This window comes from Zootoca vivipara, chromosome 11 (genome assembly GCF_965207765.1).
Source record: "Zootoca vivipara chromosome 11, rZooViv2.hap1.1, whole genome shotgun sequence".
Classification (NCBI taxonomy): Eukaryota; Metazoa; Chordata; class Lepidosauria; order Squamata; family Lacertidae; genus Zootoca; species Zootoca vivipara.
In genome coordinates this window covers 45,793,063-45,812,112 of record NC_142594.1, presented here as the reverse complement: position 1 = coordinate 45,812,112, position 19,050 = coordinate 45,793,063, and the positions used below count along the sequence as shown (strand labels likewise).

General features: G+C 44.1%; 1 protein-coding gene across 1 annotated transcript in view; it reads right to left on the bottom strand.

Annotated features, from left to right (window-relative positions):
- Positions 1–19,050, bottom strand: part of PTPRN2 (protein tyrosine phosphatase receptor type N2) — a 615,253-nt gene that overhangs the window by 571,608 nt on the left and 24,595 nt on the right. Inside the window, exon 2 of the mRNA XM_035129839.3 lies at positions 8,274–8,324. Coding sequence (XP_034985730.2) covers positions 8,274–8,324 — 51 coding nt within the window. The remainder of the gene's footprint in view (positions 1–8,273; positions 8,325–19,050) is intronic.

The window sequence follows — 19,050 nt, the reverse complement described above, 5'->3', positions numbered from 1 at the left end:
ACAACATCCCACTCAAGCAAGCTGTCACTGCCCAGTGTAAAAGCACCAAAAGTGAGAACAAAGGACACCAGACGTTTCTTTAAAGCAAACAATTATTCCCTCTACCCACCATATTCTTCTGTTGTGGGAAGAGAGGCGATTGAACGAAGTTTCCCTCTATGTCATCAGGTCACTTGACCCTTGTTTATATTGCTTTTGCTACAGGGCTCTTAGTCCACTGGGATGGTTTTTATTATTGTAAATGTAGACAGAACACAAGCAAGTATACCTGAAAGAGCATCTCTACCCCAATTGCTTTGACTCTCCTTCAAATAAACAACTTTCTCCTTAATATTTAATGTTTCTTTGCTTAGAAAAATAGTAAATATTCCAGGACTAAGCCACGGGGCACACTGCTTCAGATTAAGGCCTGTGAGATAATCTTTTTATATTGCAAGATTTACCGTACCAACCGAGATACTTTTACATTTCATGTCATTTACTGACAGCTCTTGCGTATAAATTGCTCCATTCCCTCTGTGGATTGATTTTACTAAACTTATCTCAGCTTCCTGCTTATCTGCCTGACTTTGATGCATAGGGAGAGAGATAATAAACCTATCATGGTACCTTCCAGTAACTTTTAGGTAAGAAGATGCACAATATGACTATTCTGCATTAATATAGTACAAGATTCACTTAGCCAATATAGTGATGCAAATGCTGTTTCTGAAATCAGATGTTGCAACTTGATAAAACCTCCCACAGCTGTAGAATCCTTCTCTAACTTGATCCCAACAATTATTATAAAAATAACTATGATCTTGTGTGTCATGAGCCAAGATGGGCTATAGACAAAGTAAAAAACAAAACAAAGTACCTGTAATACTATGGATAATATCATTTATCTGCATATTTGCTAGCAATAAATCGTCCAAAGCAGTATATTGTACCCTGGTTTGAGACCCCAGTAGTGAAGAACAGGTATCAAATTTCTTAAACATACAAACAAACAAACATTAAATTAAAATACCAGTTAAAAAAAACAATCATACAAAAGTAAACTAGATCAAAACAATAACAGCTACAAAAAAGTAATAATCAAAGGTCTTCTTAACCTTTGGTTGGTAAGGCAGCTATGGCCACAGCAAAACAATAAACCCCCTTCCCACAAACCAATTTAAAAGGCTATAGAATATTAATCAGCCAAAGGACTGGCTGAAGGGGAACATTTTCACCTGGTGCCTAAAGGTATACAGTGAAGATGCCAAGCAAAGCTCCCTGAGGAAAGCATTCCACAAATAGGAAGCCACTGCAGAAAAGGCCCATTACCACGTTGCCACCCTCCAGATCCCACATGGAGGAGGCACATGAAGAAAGGCCTAGAGCTGGGCGATATCAGCTTTTCAACATCGTGGTATATCACCAGTCAAACATCGTGGTCTGGTGATATATCGGGTCCTCCCTCAAAGAGGGCACGTGTTGCGGTGAGACCTGGAGACCAACCACCTGTGTTGTGGGTGGGTAAGATTGGTCAGCCTCAGCACCCAATTGGTAGGTCCCTCGATGTTGGGTTCAATCTGGCCAATGGGGCGGAGTCCAAACGGATCAAGGGACCTATATATACCCATGCACGTGACCCACAGCTTCCTCTTTCGGTGTGTGCATTCGGAACAGCAACAGCGTGTCCTCTGTGCAACCGAGAGAGAGAGCGAATTACCTTCGGCAGATCGTCCTGGTGATTTTTTCCCTTTATTCCCCCTTTCCCCCCCCCCTTGATTCTTCCAGTAGTTATTCTTCCCTCCTTGGTTAATTCCCTTCCTTTCCTTGCCTTTCCCTCTTCCCCATAGGGGCTTTCGCCCCACGGGGCTTCGGCCCTTTGAGCGCTCCCGGTCTGTGGAGCTTGCCACTGCCTGTTTAATTTGCTGGTGGGCTTTTGCACAGCAGCTTTTCCTTCGCGGTCCCAGCTGTGGCTGCAGCTTTGGGGCTTGGAAATTTTATTGGCATTTTGTCTGTTGCGATATTTGGCATTCTGTCTAGCCAATCACTTTTGGGCATCATGGAGAGTTCCCTCTCTGAGCGAATTGCTGAGTTTCGCTACTGTTCTGCTTGGGGGCTGGTGGGGAATTTCCTAGGGCCAGGAACCGCCCCCCCCCATCTTAATGTGATCGCCATTTTGTACCTTCTTCTCAAGTAGGGAAGGTGTTAGCCCCAGCTAATTTTTGCGGGAGTGCCATCTTGTTTTGGCGGGAGCATCATTTTGATTGCGGGGTGCCTTTTTAATTCCGTTTGTATTTTCTGTAATTCCCCCTGTTTTAATAGGAAGGTTTCGGGATGCCTATTAAGAGGAATCCCAGTCCTGCTCCCCCTTCCAAAAGGGTGATCAGAGGCCCATCTCAGTCACTGCGTTCAGGGCCTCCCCCAGTGGTTCCCCAGCATACGCTGGATCGCTAGGGTGCAATTATGGCCGATATTGGATCAGATCCTGCGGCCGTATCAAGGTTTAATACAGAGCTGGAGTCTTTGGCTCAGGAGTTTGGAAGGCAGCCTGTTTCTTAGCCCGGCCCTTCCACCTCTTCCATTGTTTTTAAGACTCGTGGTCCTTCGGATATGAGCAAAGGGAGCGAGGCTTTTGATTATTCTGGTGCCTTGTTCTCCCAATTCCAACCTTCTAGGATCTAGGGGTCATCCTAGGAGTATGGGGGCCATGATGCAGCGTGCCTTCCAGTCTGGACTGCCTCGTTCGCAGTCAGCATCCCTGGGGCCTGGGAGTTCAGGGCCTCAGTTTGCACAGCATGTGGGGGGAGATCATCTTCCCAGTCAAGTGCCTCACATGCTTTTAGTTCTGTGCAGGTCCGGTTTACTCCTTTGAGGGAGGCGCTCAGCATCCAGACTTCTGAGGAGGATCTCCTAGAGTCCCTTCTTCTGGTGGCAAACGGCAGAAGAGTCATCGCTCCAAACGCAGGGCCAAGAGGTGCAGAGATGGCGGCGACTCCTCTTCTACTGGTACATCTTCTCAGACCTCCAATGATGATTCAGACGTGGCGTTGGGTCTGTGTTGGGGTCATGGTGAGGGGGCTTCAGGGCTTCCCAGGTGGGCATGGCAGCATAGAGCCAACACACACAGAGGGCCAGGTACGGCCTTCCTTTGGAATGCATTGATGGCAAACTGGTCAAAGACGTTAAAGTTTTGACCAATGCTGTCAGGGATATTATCCCAGGTGCACATTTGCCATCCAGAATGCAAAACAGGATACTCAATGGTCGCTATGTGGATATTTTCAAACTCCTTCGCCCTAATGAATGCCCAGACAAGGATAAGCAGGTTGCTTCAGGCAAGGGCAAGGCTAGCTCCCGTAAAATGGAGAGAACCTTTGAGAAGTGGCTCGATGCCTTTCAAGTATTTGCTGGGGTTATTTCTGCAGCTTACCCCAAGAGAAGTTTGCACCTGTGGATTTATCCATCGTTGGTACAGAGAGTGAGACTAATCCATGAGAGTGGAATTGATCTGAGACTTACCTCACAACTCTCGTTGCATCTGTATGTGATTGTTATACTGTGTGGAGAGTTTCGCCTGTTTTGTTTTCATCCTATGTGATGAATAACTACAAATAGCAGTTAAATAACTGTACTGACATCTGCTTCTGAGGAAATTCTATTTTGCTATAAAAATGTGACTCTTCTTTGCTCTGATAAACTGAAACCATAATGACAGTAGGAAAATTGCATCTTCATGTAAGCGTTGTGAGATCAAGATCAGCCCAATATATTTTGCTGCCAAGGCAAATGGCAAGACGGTGCCCCCGCCACTGCATTTCCTTAACAAAAGGGCTGGCAGCTAAATTTTCCTTTCAACACTGGCAATAGGACAATGCACTAAGGGTAGCAGATTTATTTAGGGACACAGGGTAACACGGCATGACATACACAGCTCTGAGCTCCAACACCTTACTGCAGCACTCTGCCCTTCGGCATCTGCTGCCTGAGGCAACCACCTAACTTTGCCTTATGGTAGGACTGGCCCTGTGTAAGATCACAAAAAGGTACCCCATGGATAAATGAACTAAAGTTTATAGTAAGAGCTCTGTAATACTGTGCTTGGGGGTATCCCTAGAATGTCTACTGTTATACACAGTTTCCTAAAATACAATTTCAGACATTAAACTATGTCTTCCTGCAAGAGGGTTAGCAATTATCAATGAGGCTTGACTTAATGATACAGTGTGCATCAGCCAGTAAATTTAATTAGCTTTCTTGCTTGGCCCCATGCAATCAGATCTCATCTACACAATCCTGGCCATGATTCATGTAAATAAGATTTTCAGTAACTGTGTCCTTGATATATAAAAACTGTCCCAGCATTACAAATACTCCGTTGAGAGAAAGTATAGATAATATGGCTTCAAAAAGGTAGACCAGGAAATAAAACAAGAACATAACAAGGAACAAAATTATCAGGGGGAAATCATTAGTGTGCTCTGTATTAACAATTCATATAGGTCTCAATGATTTTTAAAATAATTCTTATTTTTTACACACACACAAAAGAAACACCCACACACAACATATATAAAAATCTTATGAAAAATATCTATATATTAAAATTAAAAAAACTAGAATAAAAGGGAAATTAACACTATATACAGAACAACATCTTTTTTTCCAGAGGAGATATAACATATTCATAAGCATTCAGATTTCATAAAACATTAGAGAATCTGTACAAGAAAGAAACCACATAAATGTTCCACATCTGGGAAGAGTTTCAGTCAGAAATCAAACCTTAAAATATATGTAAAGTATCATACAGGGATAAACCTTAAAAATGGGCAGGTGTTGTTGTTTTTTTACTGGTATGCAAATTGCATTAAATGTCAAGCATCTCACAGAGAAACAATCCAAATGTTCTACATGTGAGAGAAGCTTTCTTCTTCAATCAAGCCTTCTTTCACATGAGAGATGATGGCGATGATTACAATTTGTATACCTCCCTTCATCTTTAGATCAGGTCCTGAGGGCATGTGTTGCGGTATAACCTGGCAACCAGACCCTGTGTTGTGGGCATGGGTGTACCCAGCATGGGGCAGGGGGGTGCAGCTGCCCCCCTAGAAGGCCAAACCGTGGGCCCGACTAGGGAAGCAAATACCCTGCACAGGAGCCCCGCTTGTTGACACGGGAGGGGAGGGGGGGAGGAAATGCAGCTGGTGCCGCAGCTCCTCGGCGGTGGCTCCTCTCAGCCCGCCCTGCCTACATTTGCACCAATTCCCCCCCACGAAAGCCTTCGCGCCTCCCAATGGAAAGCCCTGCCGGGCGGCAACCTCTCCTACCTAAGAGTTCTGCTGAGCTGGCAAGCGAAGGAGATGCGGCTCCTGGCACTGGTTGCAGCCGCTACCGCGCTCTGCCTCCCGGTAGGCTGCACTGCGATCGTTGGCGCCACGGGCTGGGAATCGCCCCCTTCCCCCCTCTGCACCCCCTACCCCCCTGAGTTAGGAGTTGCTACTGAGACTCCTCCTGGGCTGGGAGAGGAAGTGCACCGACAGGAGCCAGTTCAGCCTCGGCGGGCAGAAGCCCGCAAAGGAGGAGTGGGGGGCGGCGTCCGAAGGCGGTGGTCGTGGCTGCTGCAAGGAAGCTGCATGGGGGCGTTTGCGACGGATTGCCGGCAGCAGGAGTAGCCCAGCGGCAGTGACCCTTCCTCGCCGCCCCCCACCCCCAGCAATAGGAAAGGAGCTGCATTGGGGGGCAGCACAGCTCTCCGCTCCCCCTGCATGCATTGCCCTCTCTGGGCATTGGCTGCTGTTTCCTTCTTTGCAATGTACCCCCCCCCAGCCACTCTCCCTTGCTGCCCCGGCCAAGAGAGGGGTGTTGAGGATGGGGGAGCCGCCGCCTGTAGGGTCGCAGCTGGGGGGGGGCTCGCTTGCCTGCGCTGCGCCACCCCACCTTCTTCTTCTTCTTTGAGGGTCTCAGCTTGGTGGGGGGTCCCCAGTATCCTCCCAGGCCACAGGGGGATGGCCCCCCAGGACTAGCAGACCTCTGAGCTCCTTCCCCATCCCAGATATATAGGGTGGGAACTGGCAAGGCTTCGGGGGGACCTGGAGGAGGGAAAGCGGGGCCCAAAGGGGTTTTTCAGGGCGGTGGCTAGCCGTAAATGGATGGGAGCGGTGTTTTCACAAAAGGGCCGTGTTAAGCATACCTGGCACCATGGTGTGACGGATCCCTCTGGCGCCCCCACCCCGCCCCGTTTCCCGGGGGTTCATTTAGCGGCTGCAGCAGCAGCCGCCGAGTCGTCGGGCCTGCTGGCCCTGTAGCCCCGCCCACATTCCCACTTTGTGGCCCCTCCCGTGCCTTGGCCCCGCCCCTGAATGACCATGGCTTGCCCCCCTAGTTTTGATGCTGGGTACGCCCCTGGTTGTGGGTGGGAATGTTTGGATAGCCACAACACCCTATTGGAGGTCCCTCGATCCTGGGTGCAATTGGGCCAGAGGGACGCCAGTCAAAGCGATCGAGGTAATGCTTAATTCATGCTTTCTTAAAATGCAATAAAGAATAAAGATTAAATAAATAAATATCTATCTATGTTTACAGGAGGATATCAATTTTCCAGGCTCATAACCATATGAGGCAGTTTTCTACTAGTGACAGAAACTGAAGTATATGAAATAAATCTGTAAATGAAAAACTCTGGAGAGCAAGACTCAGAGATCTTATTTGACATATTGTCCTGTCATTAGGGGGGCGCAGGTGGCGCTGTGGGTTAAACCACAGAGCCTAGGGCTTGCCGATCATAAGGTCGGCGGTTCGAATCCCTGCAACGGAGTGAGCTCCTGTTGCTCGGTCCCAGCTCCTGCCAACCTAGCAGTTTGACAGCACGTCAAAGTGCAAGTAGATAAATAGGTAGGTAGGTAAATGGCGTTTCCATGTGCTGCTCTGGTTCGCCAGAAGCGGCTTTGTCATGCTGACTACATAACCTGGAAGCCGTACACTGGCTCCCTTGGCCAACAACGTGAGATGAGCGCTGCAACCCCAGAGTCGGTCATGACTGGACCTAATGGTCAGGGGTCCCTTTACCTTTACCTTTTACCTGCCATTAGGAAAGCATTTTTAAAAATGCACCACTACCTTACCAACTCTGAATCAGCAAATTTCAGCAAGCCAATAAAAATGGTTTACAGAAGAAAATTAACGCTGCATGACTGCTACCACAAGCCACTCAGCAAATGTAAATAAGATAACAGAGCCTTTATAACAAATATAGCCTCTATGGCAAAGATATCAGCACTTTAGTAGAACACTTATTGTTATAGACAAAAAAGGCTCGACGTGGCCCAGTGGAAATATATGATGCAATGAGTGAAGCTCACCCATCATCTGTTTTCCACCACGCTAATTAATTCTTTTCAACATTGTACTTACTTACTTTCTCTTACAAAACTACTTATCGTAATTTTACAAAATTACTATACGGCCATTCGGTACATATATACATTTAAAAGAATCTAAGTCATAATTAAGAGAATCTATCCATAGTTGCATAATTGGGGGTGTCCATAAAGTATGTCGCACATCCTAAGGTATTTCCTGCTTGGCAGGGGGTTGGACTGGATGGCCCTTGTGGTCTCTTCCAACTCTATGATTCTATGATTCTATGATTTTTAATACATGCAGGGAAGAAGGCTGGGTGCTTGCTCTTAAGGGTTTGCTGCATGTGCATCAGAGTAGGTGCAAAAGGAGCTGCCAGACTCCAGACCTCTCTGGAGCCAGTGTGGTGTAGTGGTTAAGAGTGGTAGACTCCTAATCTAGGGAACTGGGTTCGCGTCTCCGCTCCTCCACATGCAGCTGCTGGGTGACCTTGGGCTAGTCACACTTCTCTGAAGTCTCTCAGCCCCATCCACCTCACAGGGTGTCTGTTGTGGGGGAGGAGGGGAAAGGAGATTGTTAGCCGCTTTGAGACTCCTTCGGGTAGTGATAAAGCGGGATATCAAATCCAAACTCTTCTTCTCTTCTTCATGATGTCTCAGAGTCAGGTAATGAAAGAAGGAGGGAGAAGCTGCCACAACAAAAAAGGAGTAACCTGTGCAGAAAGGTATATAGATAGGTACCACCACCACCACCCAGTGTCGGATCTACACATTTTGTCATGGGCGCAAAAGTCTGCTCAGACTATACAAAAATCTGTCTTGGGTGGGTGGGAGTTGAAGGGTCTCTTAATTCTTACTGACAGAGAGATTCCACATGCATCGGTGTACGCATATACAACAAGCTGCTTAGCAATGTGTGCCAGTTATTCAGAAACTTACCATTTATGCAGATTTCAAATGATGTGCAAAGGTCATCCTCAAACAGGCAGCCTAGAATGCAATGAAAACGCAAAATCAGGACGGTGTGAAAGCAATGCAGTTGCAGTACAGTCCCAACATCTCAAGCTATAAAATCTCAAACTGGAGTCAGACCTTTGTTTGATATTCTAAACCAAGCAGTACAGAAGAAGCCAAGAGCATAAAGTAAATGTAAAGAATGAATGGGAAGAATACAGAAATATAATACCTGCTACTGAGCGCCTAGTCCCCAAAGGTTCGTTTCCTGAGGCATAGCTCTCATGTAGTATTTCCAGCTGTTATGCTGGGCCTCAAATCCAGAATGTGTCTATTACCATCTTAAGTCAATAGCTAAAAGCTGGTGTCACTGCTTATATACCCAACTGATCACTGCACTCTGCAGGAGAGGGCCTCCTGCAGATACCATCTCATCAAGAGGTCCATTCAATACAATGAACGAATTGGGCCTTTAGTGTAACAACACCTACCCTTTGGAACTTCTTCCCATTACATATCAGACAGGGCACATTTCTATCATCTTTCTAGTACTTATTGAATACTTTCCTTGGATGGGCCCACTATAACAAGGTCCTATACACAAACAGACTTTGTATTTCTGGTTAACCTCAGGTGGAAGACATCACTCATAAAGAGAACCAAGAAATCGCTTTCTGAAATCTCTGTTTGCAGAAGCAAACAGGTACACCATGGTAGAAATGGTCCTGTTTCTTTTGAGTGGCAATAAGAGCTTTGTAACACAGAAAGTGGCCCTCTGCGCACCGGCTGCAACAACAACAAAAATCAGGGGAAATGAGTTAGATAAAAGCACTATACAGTAAGCTGTTTTGGGAATTCAGACGTTAAGTTTGTGGGTGTCTCTGGTATCCTCTCTCTTACATCATAGATGTTGGTTTATATTATGGATGTATGTTCTCTGTGTTTTTACTTCTATTGCTACAAGTTTGCCATGTCTTTCTGCTAGAACGATAAACTTATGAACTATGTATTGGCATTGAAAGTGTTTTTAAATGTTTTCTTGTTTATATATGCTTTTCTTGTTGATGGTTTGATTGTTAAATTGCTTTGGGGTGCTTTATAGGAAGTGTCATGTAAATTAAATCAATAAATAATAAAGGAAGCTAGATCCACCTGGACCAGCAAGAGTTTTAGAAAGCATGCTCATCATCACAGTGGTTATGGTGGTAGTCTCCATAGAGTTTAGTAGACAAGCTGCATGTGAAATAATTCGAACCTTATCCCTTGTGGTTTAGAATTTGCATGTGATACACCTATCATATATCAGCTGTCATGGTGAGACATGACATATCTTACACTTGCTGAGGTAGTAAGAACAAACTGAGTAGATGGGAACGAAAAGCAATGACAAAATCACACCTTAAAAAGCATACTTAGCTACGACATGACAATTTGCATTGAAGGCAAAATGTTTTATTCTCAATGTTGTGTTCTCAAATTAAACATGCCCAGGACTGGACTACTTATCTTTCCTTCTAAGTCTTCTCCTCAATCCCCCTTTGTATCTGTCAACAAAATCACTATGCAACCTCTTAATCAGTCATTCATGCCATAGTTTTATCTTTCATTCTTCTATCTTCTTTCCTACGCACATTAATCAGCTGTCAAGTCCTGCCATTTCTCTTTGTACTCTCTCTCCCCCTCGTTCTCTCTCTCTCTAAGGCAATTCTTCTCTGCTACGTCAGCTATAACACTGGTTCATGTTCTGGTCATCTTTTATCTGGTCTTCCTCTTTCACATCTCAGACTTCCCATCTCTATCCGCAGCTACCCTGTCAAAAGTACTAATTTATTCCATTGTTCAGACCAAGAAACATCCTTCTTCAGATGCTGTCATTGGCTTACAATTTTGGCCCAAGCTCCTCATTACAGTACATCCCTATCTATGATCTCTACTTATCCAACTCCACCATGCTCAGATGATTACATGTCTCCAGAATAACTCAACATATTCTCCCTTGTTTCTTCCTATGAGTAAAAATTTCCCTGAACATGTATGTGGTGCCATCTCTCTCCCTTCCTTCAAATCCCTCATCAAAACACATCTATTCTATGTGGTCTCTGATCACAGAATCATAGAATTGTAGAGTTGGAAGGGACCCCGAAGGTTATCTAGTCCAAACTCCAGCAATACAGGAATCCCATCTAAAGTATCCTGTTTAAAAAACCTCCAAGGAAGGAGAGTCTACTACCTACTGAAGAAGCCTGCTCCACTGTCGAACAGCTATTACTGTCATAATGTTCTTCCTAATGTTTAGTCGGAATCTCGTTTCTTGTAACTTGAATCCTGATTCTGTCTTGTGAAGCATTAGCTTCCCTTCCCAGCTTGGTGTCACCCGCGAATTTAATGAGCATCCCCTCAATTCCTTCATCCAAGTTGTTATAAAGACACTAAACAACAATGGGGCCAGGACAGAACCCCGTGGCACCCAACTTGCCACATTTTTCCAGGATGATGAGGAAATCTTAGTGAGTACTCTTTGGGTTTGGTCAGTCAACCACCTACAAATCCACCTAACAGTTGTTGTTGTTGTTTAGTCGTTTAGTCGTGTCCGACTCTTCGTGACCCCATGGACCAGAGCACGCCAGGCACTCCTGTCTTGCACTGCCTCCCGCAGTTTGGTCAAACTCATGTTCGTAGCTTCGAGAACACTGTCCAACCATCTTGTCCTCTGTCGTCCCTAACAGTTACCTATTGCTTTATAAGTCGATACAAACTGCCTTGAATGCACTGTTTAATTAATACTCACTTTAGATCCCATCAGCATAAACATGGGTAGGAATTTTGGGGACAGCCAGCCCCAACTGACTTTTGACTTCCTTATATTGAATCTGCCATTTTGCTGTTCAGGCACCAAACGTAAAGAGATTACTTTGGAACAAGTGTGTAATTCAAATAAGTGATTTTAATTCTGTTCGGTCCCTTTTGCATTATCACCTAATATGTACTCAATACACACAAGAAAAACTTACTATACAAAGCTGCACCTTCAATGTTTCAACAAAACTTGACAATTACATGCTGATTAGAATGAGGCATCTGATGCAATTAACCAGAGGATATATGTCTTTGAATAGCAAATTAATAAATTCATGTGTGGCAAACTCTGGTACTGGTTTGCTGGGAAAAGCAGATTAGGAGGACCTCTAAATCTCCTTGAAAAATGCATGATATTTGAATTGAGTTTTACATTAACTGAAGCTGAAGTTATGCATGTTTCACCCAGCAGTCAAAATGCTAATTTACACACAAATTTATTTTTTGTTATTATTTGCTACAGCATTAAGAAAAAACATATTTCATTTTAAATATCATCTACCTGCTAATGGTTAATGACAGTAATAAATCATTACTGAAGAGCAAAGCAGTATCGTATCCTGCAGATCCTTTTACTCACGTCATGCATTACAAACAACTGTCTTCCATTTTCTAGCAAATACCGCCCCGCCCCCCGTCTTAGTTTCCTGCTAAAAATAAATGCAAATACATGCAGGATTTACCTTGTGTTAGAAACAAGCCATACATCCCCCCCCCCCATATATCAATATTTTATTGAAAAACACTCAGCTACTCAATCATATCAGTTTAAATTGACTAATTAGTGCAATCTGCTTTAAGTTTGCCAAGGAAAATGCAAAAAATTGAGTGAAAAAAGAATGCTGTTTCGGACCAAAATTGGGGAGTTAGAATCCAACAACATATGGAGGACCACAGATTCTACACTTGATTTAGATAATGTGATACAGGGGTCACCAGTGTGGTGGCTACAGGTGAGAATGTGCTCACCAATATGTTTCGTGCAACCCACAGAAGGACTTGTTCAATTTTCCCTCAAAAATCCACAGTTCAATCCTGCTCAGTTCCTATTTGTGCTGGTTCGGCTTATCCTACATTGAACATGCCCTTTTAAACATGCCCACATTTCTTTCAATATCAGGATTGAATCTTCCCGGTCTGAAGAGGTGTGCAAAGACCATCTCTCTACAAGTGTGTTGCAGGTGCCTTTTCCGCCCTTGCATTGGTGGGGTGTGTTGTGTGCTGTAGGGTGGCATGCAGCCCCTACCATTTTGTGTGCCTTTTCTCTTTTAGACGTGGCAGCTGTTTTGTGTGATGTCATACATCCCAGAACAGGCATTTTGTGAGTGGTGCCCAAATGAACCCACTGGCCCCAAAAGGTTGCCAACTCCTGATGTGTTGCAGCCAACACCATGCAAGCTATTTGCTTTTGCAGGAGAGAAAGGAATGCTTCTTGCAAGAAGGCACCTACAAGGTCCTGGTTCTGTGAGCATCTACATTACGCTGTCTAAAATCTTCAACATAATTTTTCAAACGGAGTTGTTAAAACAAACAAAGTTACTTTAATCTAGTAATCTAATCAATTCATTAATCCACTAAACATTGCCATCCTAAAGTACTGTAACTTATTTTTAGTCCCTTTCTCTAATATCAGTGGTCTTTAAATATGGAAGAGCCCTCCCTTACATCACATTGCGACCCATCTGCTACCCTCATTCCTAATTCCCCTTTGCAGAAGGAAACACAGTGCTTTGCCTCTTCATATATTTCCGGCTGCTGGAACTAGTATATGCCATCTGCTCCTAGAACTGATTTGGTGTTGCTCATGCTCTGTGGAGCTTGGATATTAGTAAGAACCCAGTGTACATGTGACTAGCTTTTTACTAGCAGCAAAAGTATGCACATAGCTTGGATTGCTAAATTCTTCAGGGCAGAAACTACAGAAAGGAAAGGAATTGAAATGGCATATTTCTAGTTCCCAAGAAGGTTCTGTTACTAGAGAAATTGCACTTCAGTACAGTTATCCATAGCCTGGTCAACATCCATGTTAGATCCAGCACAAACAAGAGGGGTTGTCCCAACGCCTTGCTGGAAGAGCAGCAACGCCCTATACTGGAACACCCGCCTCTTGCCAAAACTCCAGCAGAAGCAGTGGGGTGCCACCTATGTGCATATACTACCTGAGGCAGCTGCTTCACCCATACAGTACCTCATGGTTGGGCTAGCTCTGGGGGAGAGAATATAGCTGTAAGGTGGCTATATGAAGGCATATGAATATGAAACAGTTATTGATAGTATTCCAATATTACACTGGCTTCCAGTTTTTCTTGATGCAATTCAGTGTTCCAGTTTCACACTATGAAGTCCTACAAAACTTGGGATCACGAGAGGTCCAGAAGGTGGCAGTATAAGAAAAGGCCTTTTCTATGGTGACTCCCCATTTGTGGAATGCTCTCCCCAGGGAGTCTCGCCTGGTGCCTTTGTTACATACCTTTCAGTGCCAGGCAAAAACACTCCTTTTCTCCCAGGCCTTTGGCTAGTTAAATAATCTATGGCCATTTAAACAGTGTTTATTTCTTTTGTTTATTACTATGTTACGTATTTTTGTGTTTTTATATTGTAAACTGCCCTATTCATCATCATCATGCTGTCCGCCTTTTCTTGTCAGTACCTACATGCATTTTAGGAGACTAGCTTTAATATTCCTTCTCCGGTTACGCTCAGTTGAGCAGCAACAGGACCCTTTGGGTTGAAACACTTACCCCATTTAAGAAATATTCTCTCAACAAATTCATGTGGCAAATAAGTAGCTGCTGTTTCAGTGCCAAGTAAAATAAAGTTTACTTTGGTGTTTGATCAGATGTCACGAAGGTGAAGTTTATGGCATTGCTCTTTTGCATATAAAAGGTGAAGGTAAAGGGACCCCTGACCATTAGGTCCAGTCGTGACCGACTCTGGGGTTGCGCGCTCATCTCGCATTATTGGCCGAGGGAGCCGGCGTATAGCTTCCAGGTCATGTGGCCAGCATGACAAAGCCACTTCTGGCAAACCAGAGCAGCACATGGAAACACCGTTTACCTTCCCGCTGTAGCGGTTCCTATTTATCTACTTGCATTTTGACGTGCTTTCGAACTGCTAGGTTGGCAGGAGCTGGATGTTATTTATTGGATTCAAATTAGTTTGGAGCTTTTCATTGGTTTTAGTTAAATTGTTAGCCACCTTGGAGGCTTCGCCCTGCCTGCAAAGAAGGTGCGGTATATATTTAAAATAACTAATAAAATGCAGAGCTGTTTTCATATTTAATTTACAGTGAACTACTTAGGCCATAATTTTTGTATCAGAGATAAATTACAATACACAGAACAGTGTGATTTTAGGGGGTTCTTAGTAGCCACTTGCTCAGTGGAGCAGCAAGACATTCTACAGGCTACAGTCCTTCTCAGTCACCTTACCCTATTGACACATTCTCTTCAGCAACTGTTAAACAAGTGATTATTATAATATGAAATATTTCTCCCTGCAACCAGGCTGGGAAAGCATAACTTTGATTGACGCATCCAAAAAGCAAATCAGGTTGGCTATGTTAAACAATAGTAGCAGGGATGGGGGTGGGGTGGGAAATCTCTGACATTTAAAATACTATCCTTAACTCACATGGTTTTTTATTTACCATGATTCTTATCTAATAGGGAAGGAACTGCAGTTGCTGCAACAGCACTGCAGCAGCTTATTTTCTGCTGTACACCAGAGCTTGGTGGGGCCATGACCCTCCCTACTAAAACTCAACAGTGGAAATGATCATTAGCATAGCACACAGCCATGGGTGGGGTAAAAGGGAAGGTGGGAGAAAAATAAGGTGGCCATTTAAGTAGCAACATACAAACTGCACAAGTTCTTAGCTGGGAAAATCAATGCGGGTGCAATTTGCTTGTGCATATAAAGCCATATGATATATGGTTGTTGTGTGTGAACATGTCTGTTTCAGCAGATGTTAAATCATTCTACTGTTTCTAAGAAATTTCTATGGCCACTGCTTTTTAAGTTGTTGTTTTATAGCTGCAATGTTGACTATTCCCGTTCTGCTTTTGTTTTAATTGTATTCCTGTTACATTTCTCTGTAAACTGCTTTGAATAAGCATTGGAAAAGTGGGCCAATAATAATATCTGTATTATGATATCCTATGGTTTTAAGCAACACATTATTTGGATTGATTGGTTATTTCCAAGTATTGATATTCTCTGTTAGTTAACACCCTGCTTGTACGAGCTATGGAATGAACTATTCCATTTCTTGTATATCATGACAGTTGCGTGTTTAGATCATAGCTGCCAAGTTTTCACTTTTCTCGCGAGGAAGCCTATTCAGCATAAGGGAAAATCCCTGTAAAAAAGGGATAACTTGGCAGCTATGGTTTAGATCTTTAAACCTCCCCCTATAAATAAATTCATACAAGACTCAAATTTTGGTTTGGTTTTTGGCAGAATTTAGGCCAGAACTTATTGATTACATCAGGTGAGTGGTTGCATAGGCTCTGGTTCGACTAGCTCCCTGCACCCTTGCAGGTAACGCTAACCCAGGGCACCAACATAGGTCAGCCTAGGGTGAACATCTGGAATGAGAGTCAGAGTTGGCGGTGTGCTAGGGGCAGAGCTGAAGTTAGACAAACTTCTATACAGTGGTACCTCTGGTTACAAACTTACTTAGTTCTGGAGGTCTGTTCTTAACCTGAAACGGTTCTTAACCTGAGGTACCACTTTAGCTAATGGGGCCTCCCGCTGCCGCCGCCGCGCCGCCGCATGATTTTCGTTCTCATCCTGAGGTAAAGTTCTTAACCCAAGATACTACTTCCGGGTTAACGGAGTCTGTAACCCGAGGTGTTTGCAACCCAAGGTACCACTCGGGGCCGTCTTAAGCCCCACCCGCCCCATTTCCCGGTGTGGCAGGCAGTCGTGGTGCGCAGCACAGCTGCCGCCTGGAGGGCCGGTGCCCTGCGCCATCCAGCCTGGCCACCCCCTGTTGCGACGCCCCTACGCATGGCGGAGGCGGCCCCAGGCCCGCGCGCCTCCGGAGAGCGGCCTGAACAGCTGAGAGGCGCGCCAAGGGCGGCCTTCGCAGCGGGCACAGCGGCGCCCCTGGTGGCCTGGCGCCCTGGTGCCCCACGCCACCGGACCCGAGCCTAGAGACGGCTCTGGTACCACTGTATTTCCTCAGGGCTTATCTCTGTCCCTAATGGCAATGCAACATTACACCTGCAAAACAGTACAAATGGCGGCACTCTTGTTCAAACCAATGAAGAGCACCAGACAGCTCCCTCAGCCCTTTTTTCTGCCACACCTACAGCGGCAAAAGTGAATGCGCTAACCCTCCCATTATGGCATTCAAATAAATGGTTTATGATTACTGGCAAATGTCAATATTTACAAAGTTTCTGGCTTTGTTGTTATGTAGGTTACGTACATGTGTCTTATATTATAAAATAACTCCAGGTTATGTCCTACTATATCAATCTTTGAACAATCTATTGTTGAATCGGAAGTTGAAAGAAAGCAATGAGGAAACTCCCAGGTACTTAGGAACAGACTTGTCAATATGTCATCAGGCGACTGAGTATACAAATATGGGAAGTGATTGGAATTTGTAGTGAGATTTTCCGTTCCCTATGCAAGAGCAAAACTGTATACCCAAAAATATTCATGGGCTTCCTGGGTGATTGGTTTACAATAGGCAAGTCAGACTGCCTCACAAACTATTTAAACATGGTACAGATATGGCCCTACTTTTCATCAGAATGAAACAGCTGGTTTGAGCTCTCATGAATGAATAGCAAGCTACTAAATTATTTAATTTATTATTGTATTTTAGTTCCAAGAAGGGGAAAAGGTACTTGTAGGATTTTCTACCTCAGGTGCCAAAACAACTTGACTGGCCTTGGCTACTATGTTCATTGACATGGGTGGTTGGGTGGAGAATCATCATCTGCTGTTCTGCCAAAGCCAGCGAAATATCTTTGACTGGCCCTGGTATGGGCCAGCAGTCTGCTGAATGGCACTTTAAATTAGGACTCTGGATTTTCCAGTAGAGCTCCCAGAAGCTATTGGCTAGACACCCAACAATGATAGAGTTATGAGCTGCCATGCAATTATGCATTATGTTAAGATGTTTGCCAGTATCTACACTGTGTTGTTTTGGCTAGCTTTTGGTGAATGGGTTGCAGTAAAATACACTTTACGTTTTCATTCTATTTTAATATTTTACTTACTTGTTACGTTTAATTGTTAGGTTTCTATTTCTCTCACTGTGCAGGTCACATGTCTGTGTTATACATTCCAGCAAAGAATGTTGGAATCATGGGAGCAGATGTTTGCTGTATTCTGTTTCCGTTTGCTTTTTTCGCCCTTCAGACTTCTCTCAGCGATAGGAGACATGTTTTCTTTCGTTCTGTCTTACACTTAATAAAGTAGCTTTTAGTATACAACCTCAGCCTGGCTCCGTCTGCGTTTTATCTCTGCTGGACTCTGAATATGTACTCAGTGTCTCCAAGACATGTCCTGCCTTTTCCACAAACGGAACTCAGAGCAAAATACAGAGGGTTCCTTGACAGCCTCCAACCAATCATGGTCCCTGCTTAGCTTCAGCAAGGTTCCTACATCGTGTATCTTTAAATCATACCCTTTGATTATACAACAAGTCATTGTACTAAGCCCTTAGAACAGTGCAGGATGTATTCCATATAAATAAGCAAACCACTAAAACGAACCTGGGTAGGCATGATTGTGTAATATGTCCTAAGAGGCTGGGTATGCAAATAGCGAGCACAAGAAAACCCAGCTTCGCTTGGCTTAGGAAGGAGAAAGTACTATAAGGAGGAATTTTCATTTGACAGATAATAAGATAATTCCCTACCCCTATGCCAAAGCCTGACTAAACCTTTGTGCTGTGCCCAGCGAGAGAACACATTTGGAATGCAATATTCATGTACCTTGAAAGGCCTGCAGGAGATTGATTGCATCTTATTTCCAATCTGCACTGAGATGCTAGGGTTGGATTACCCTTTCAGCTCAACAGCTTTATACAGGTGAGCATGACTTAGCTGGGATCAGGATGTGTAATGCAATCAATAAGGAGGAGAGTAGTACCCCCAGAAGACCTGGGGTAAAGTAAAAAGCCCTTGTTAGGGAGGTGGGAAACTGGAGGGGTTTGCAGAGCTTTCCTCCAGGTTTCATTCAGATATTAAAGAGATGCACAGTTCATTGACATCCAAGGAGTAGATAAACATTCATTTTCCCCTGACTTGTAAAAGGCTATGTTTTGTACCTGTTAGGGGAAGAACTTCCTGCACTTTTCCAAAACCAATCTATCTTGCAGAACTAACAGTAAGAATTTCCAGACAGTGAACCTTGATGCTCTAAAAGTGCTATTTACCAGGTGTTATCATCAATCTGAGGATCTGCAATGAATCTGGATAATCTTAAACTACAGATCATTCATGGTACAATTAAAGTTAGAATACTGGTTATGCGCTTGTATTTTAGAAAGTGGGAAAAGCTTTGAGAAGCTCCAGGTACAAAACCACATATATGATTCCGGGGTGTACAGTGCAACACTTTATTATAATTCACGACAAACTCAAAAGTACAATGTTTACAAGTGCACTAGAAAGCAGGGTGTGTGTTTTTTTAAGGTAACTTCTTTTATTTTAAAAAAGGTAAACAGCCTTGCATCCCCCTCGGTATCTGTCCCAATAATTCTCATCCCAGTTACTCAGACTGCTTTTCAAATCTGGGAGTTTCAGGCACAATGTGGAGATTCTATGGGGACAGAATATCTCTGAAAAGTTAGTGTTGGTGGGTAAATGCTACATGCACACTTCACTGGCCCAGGGCCAATAATTACTTTGGTCTGTTGCTAGGGAGCACAGCTAATTGT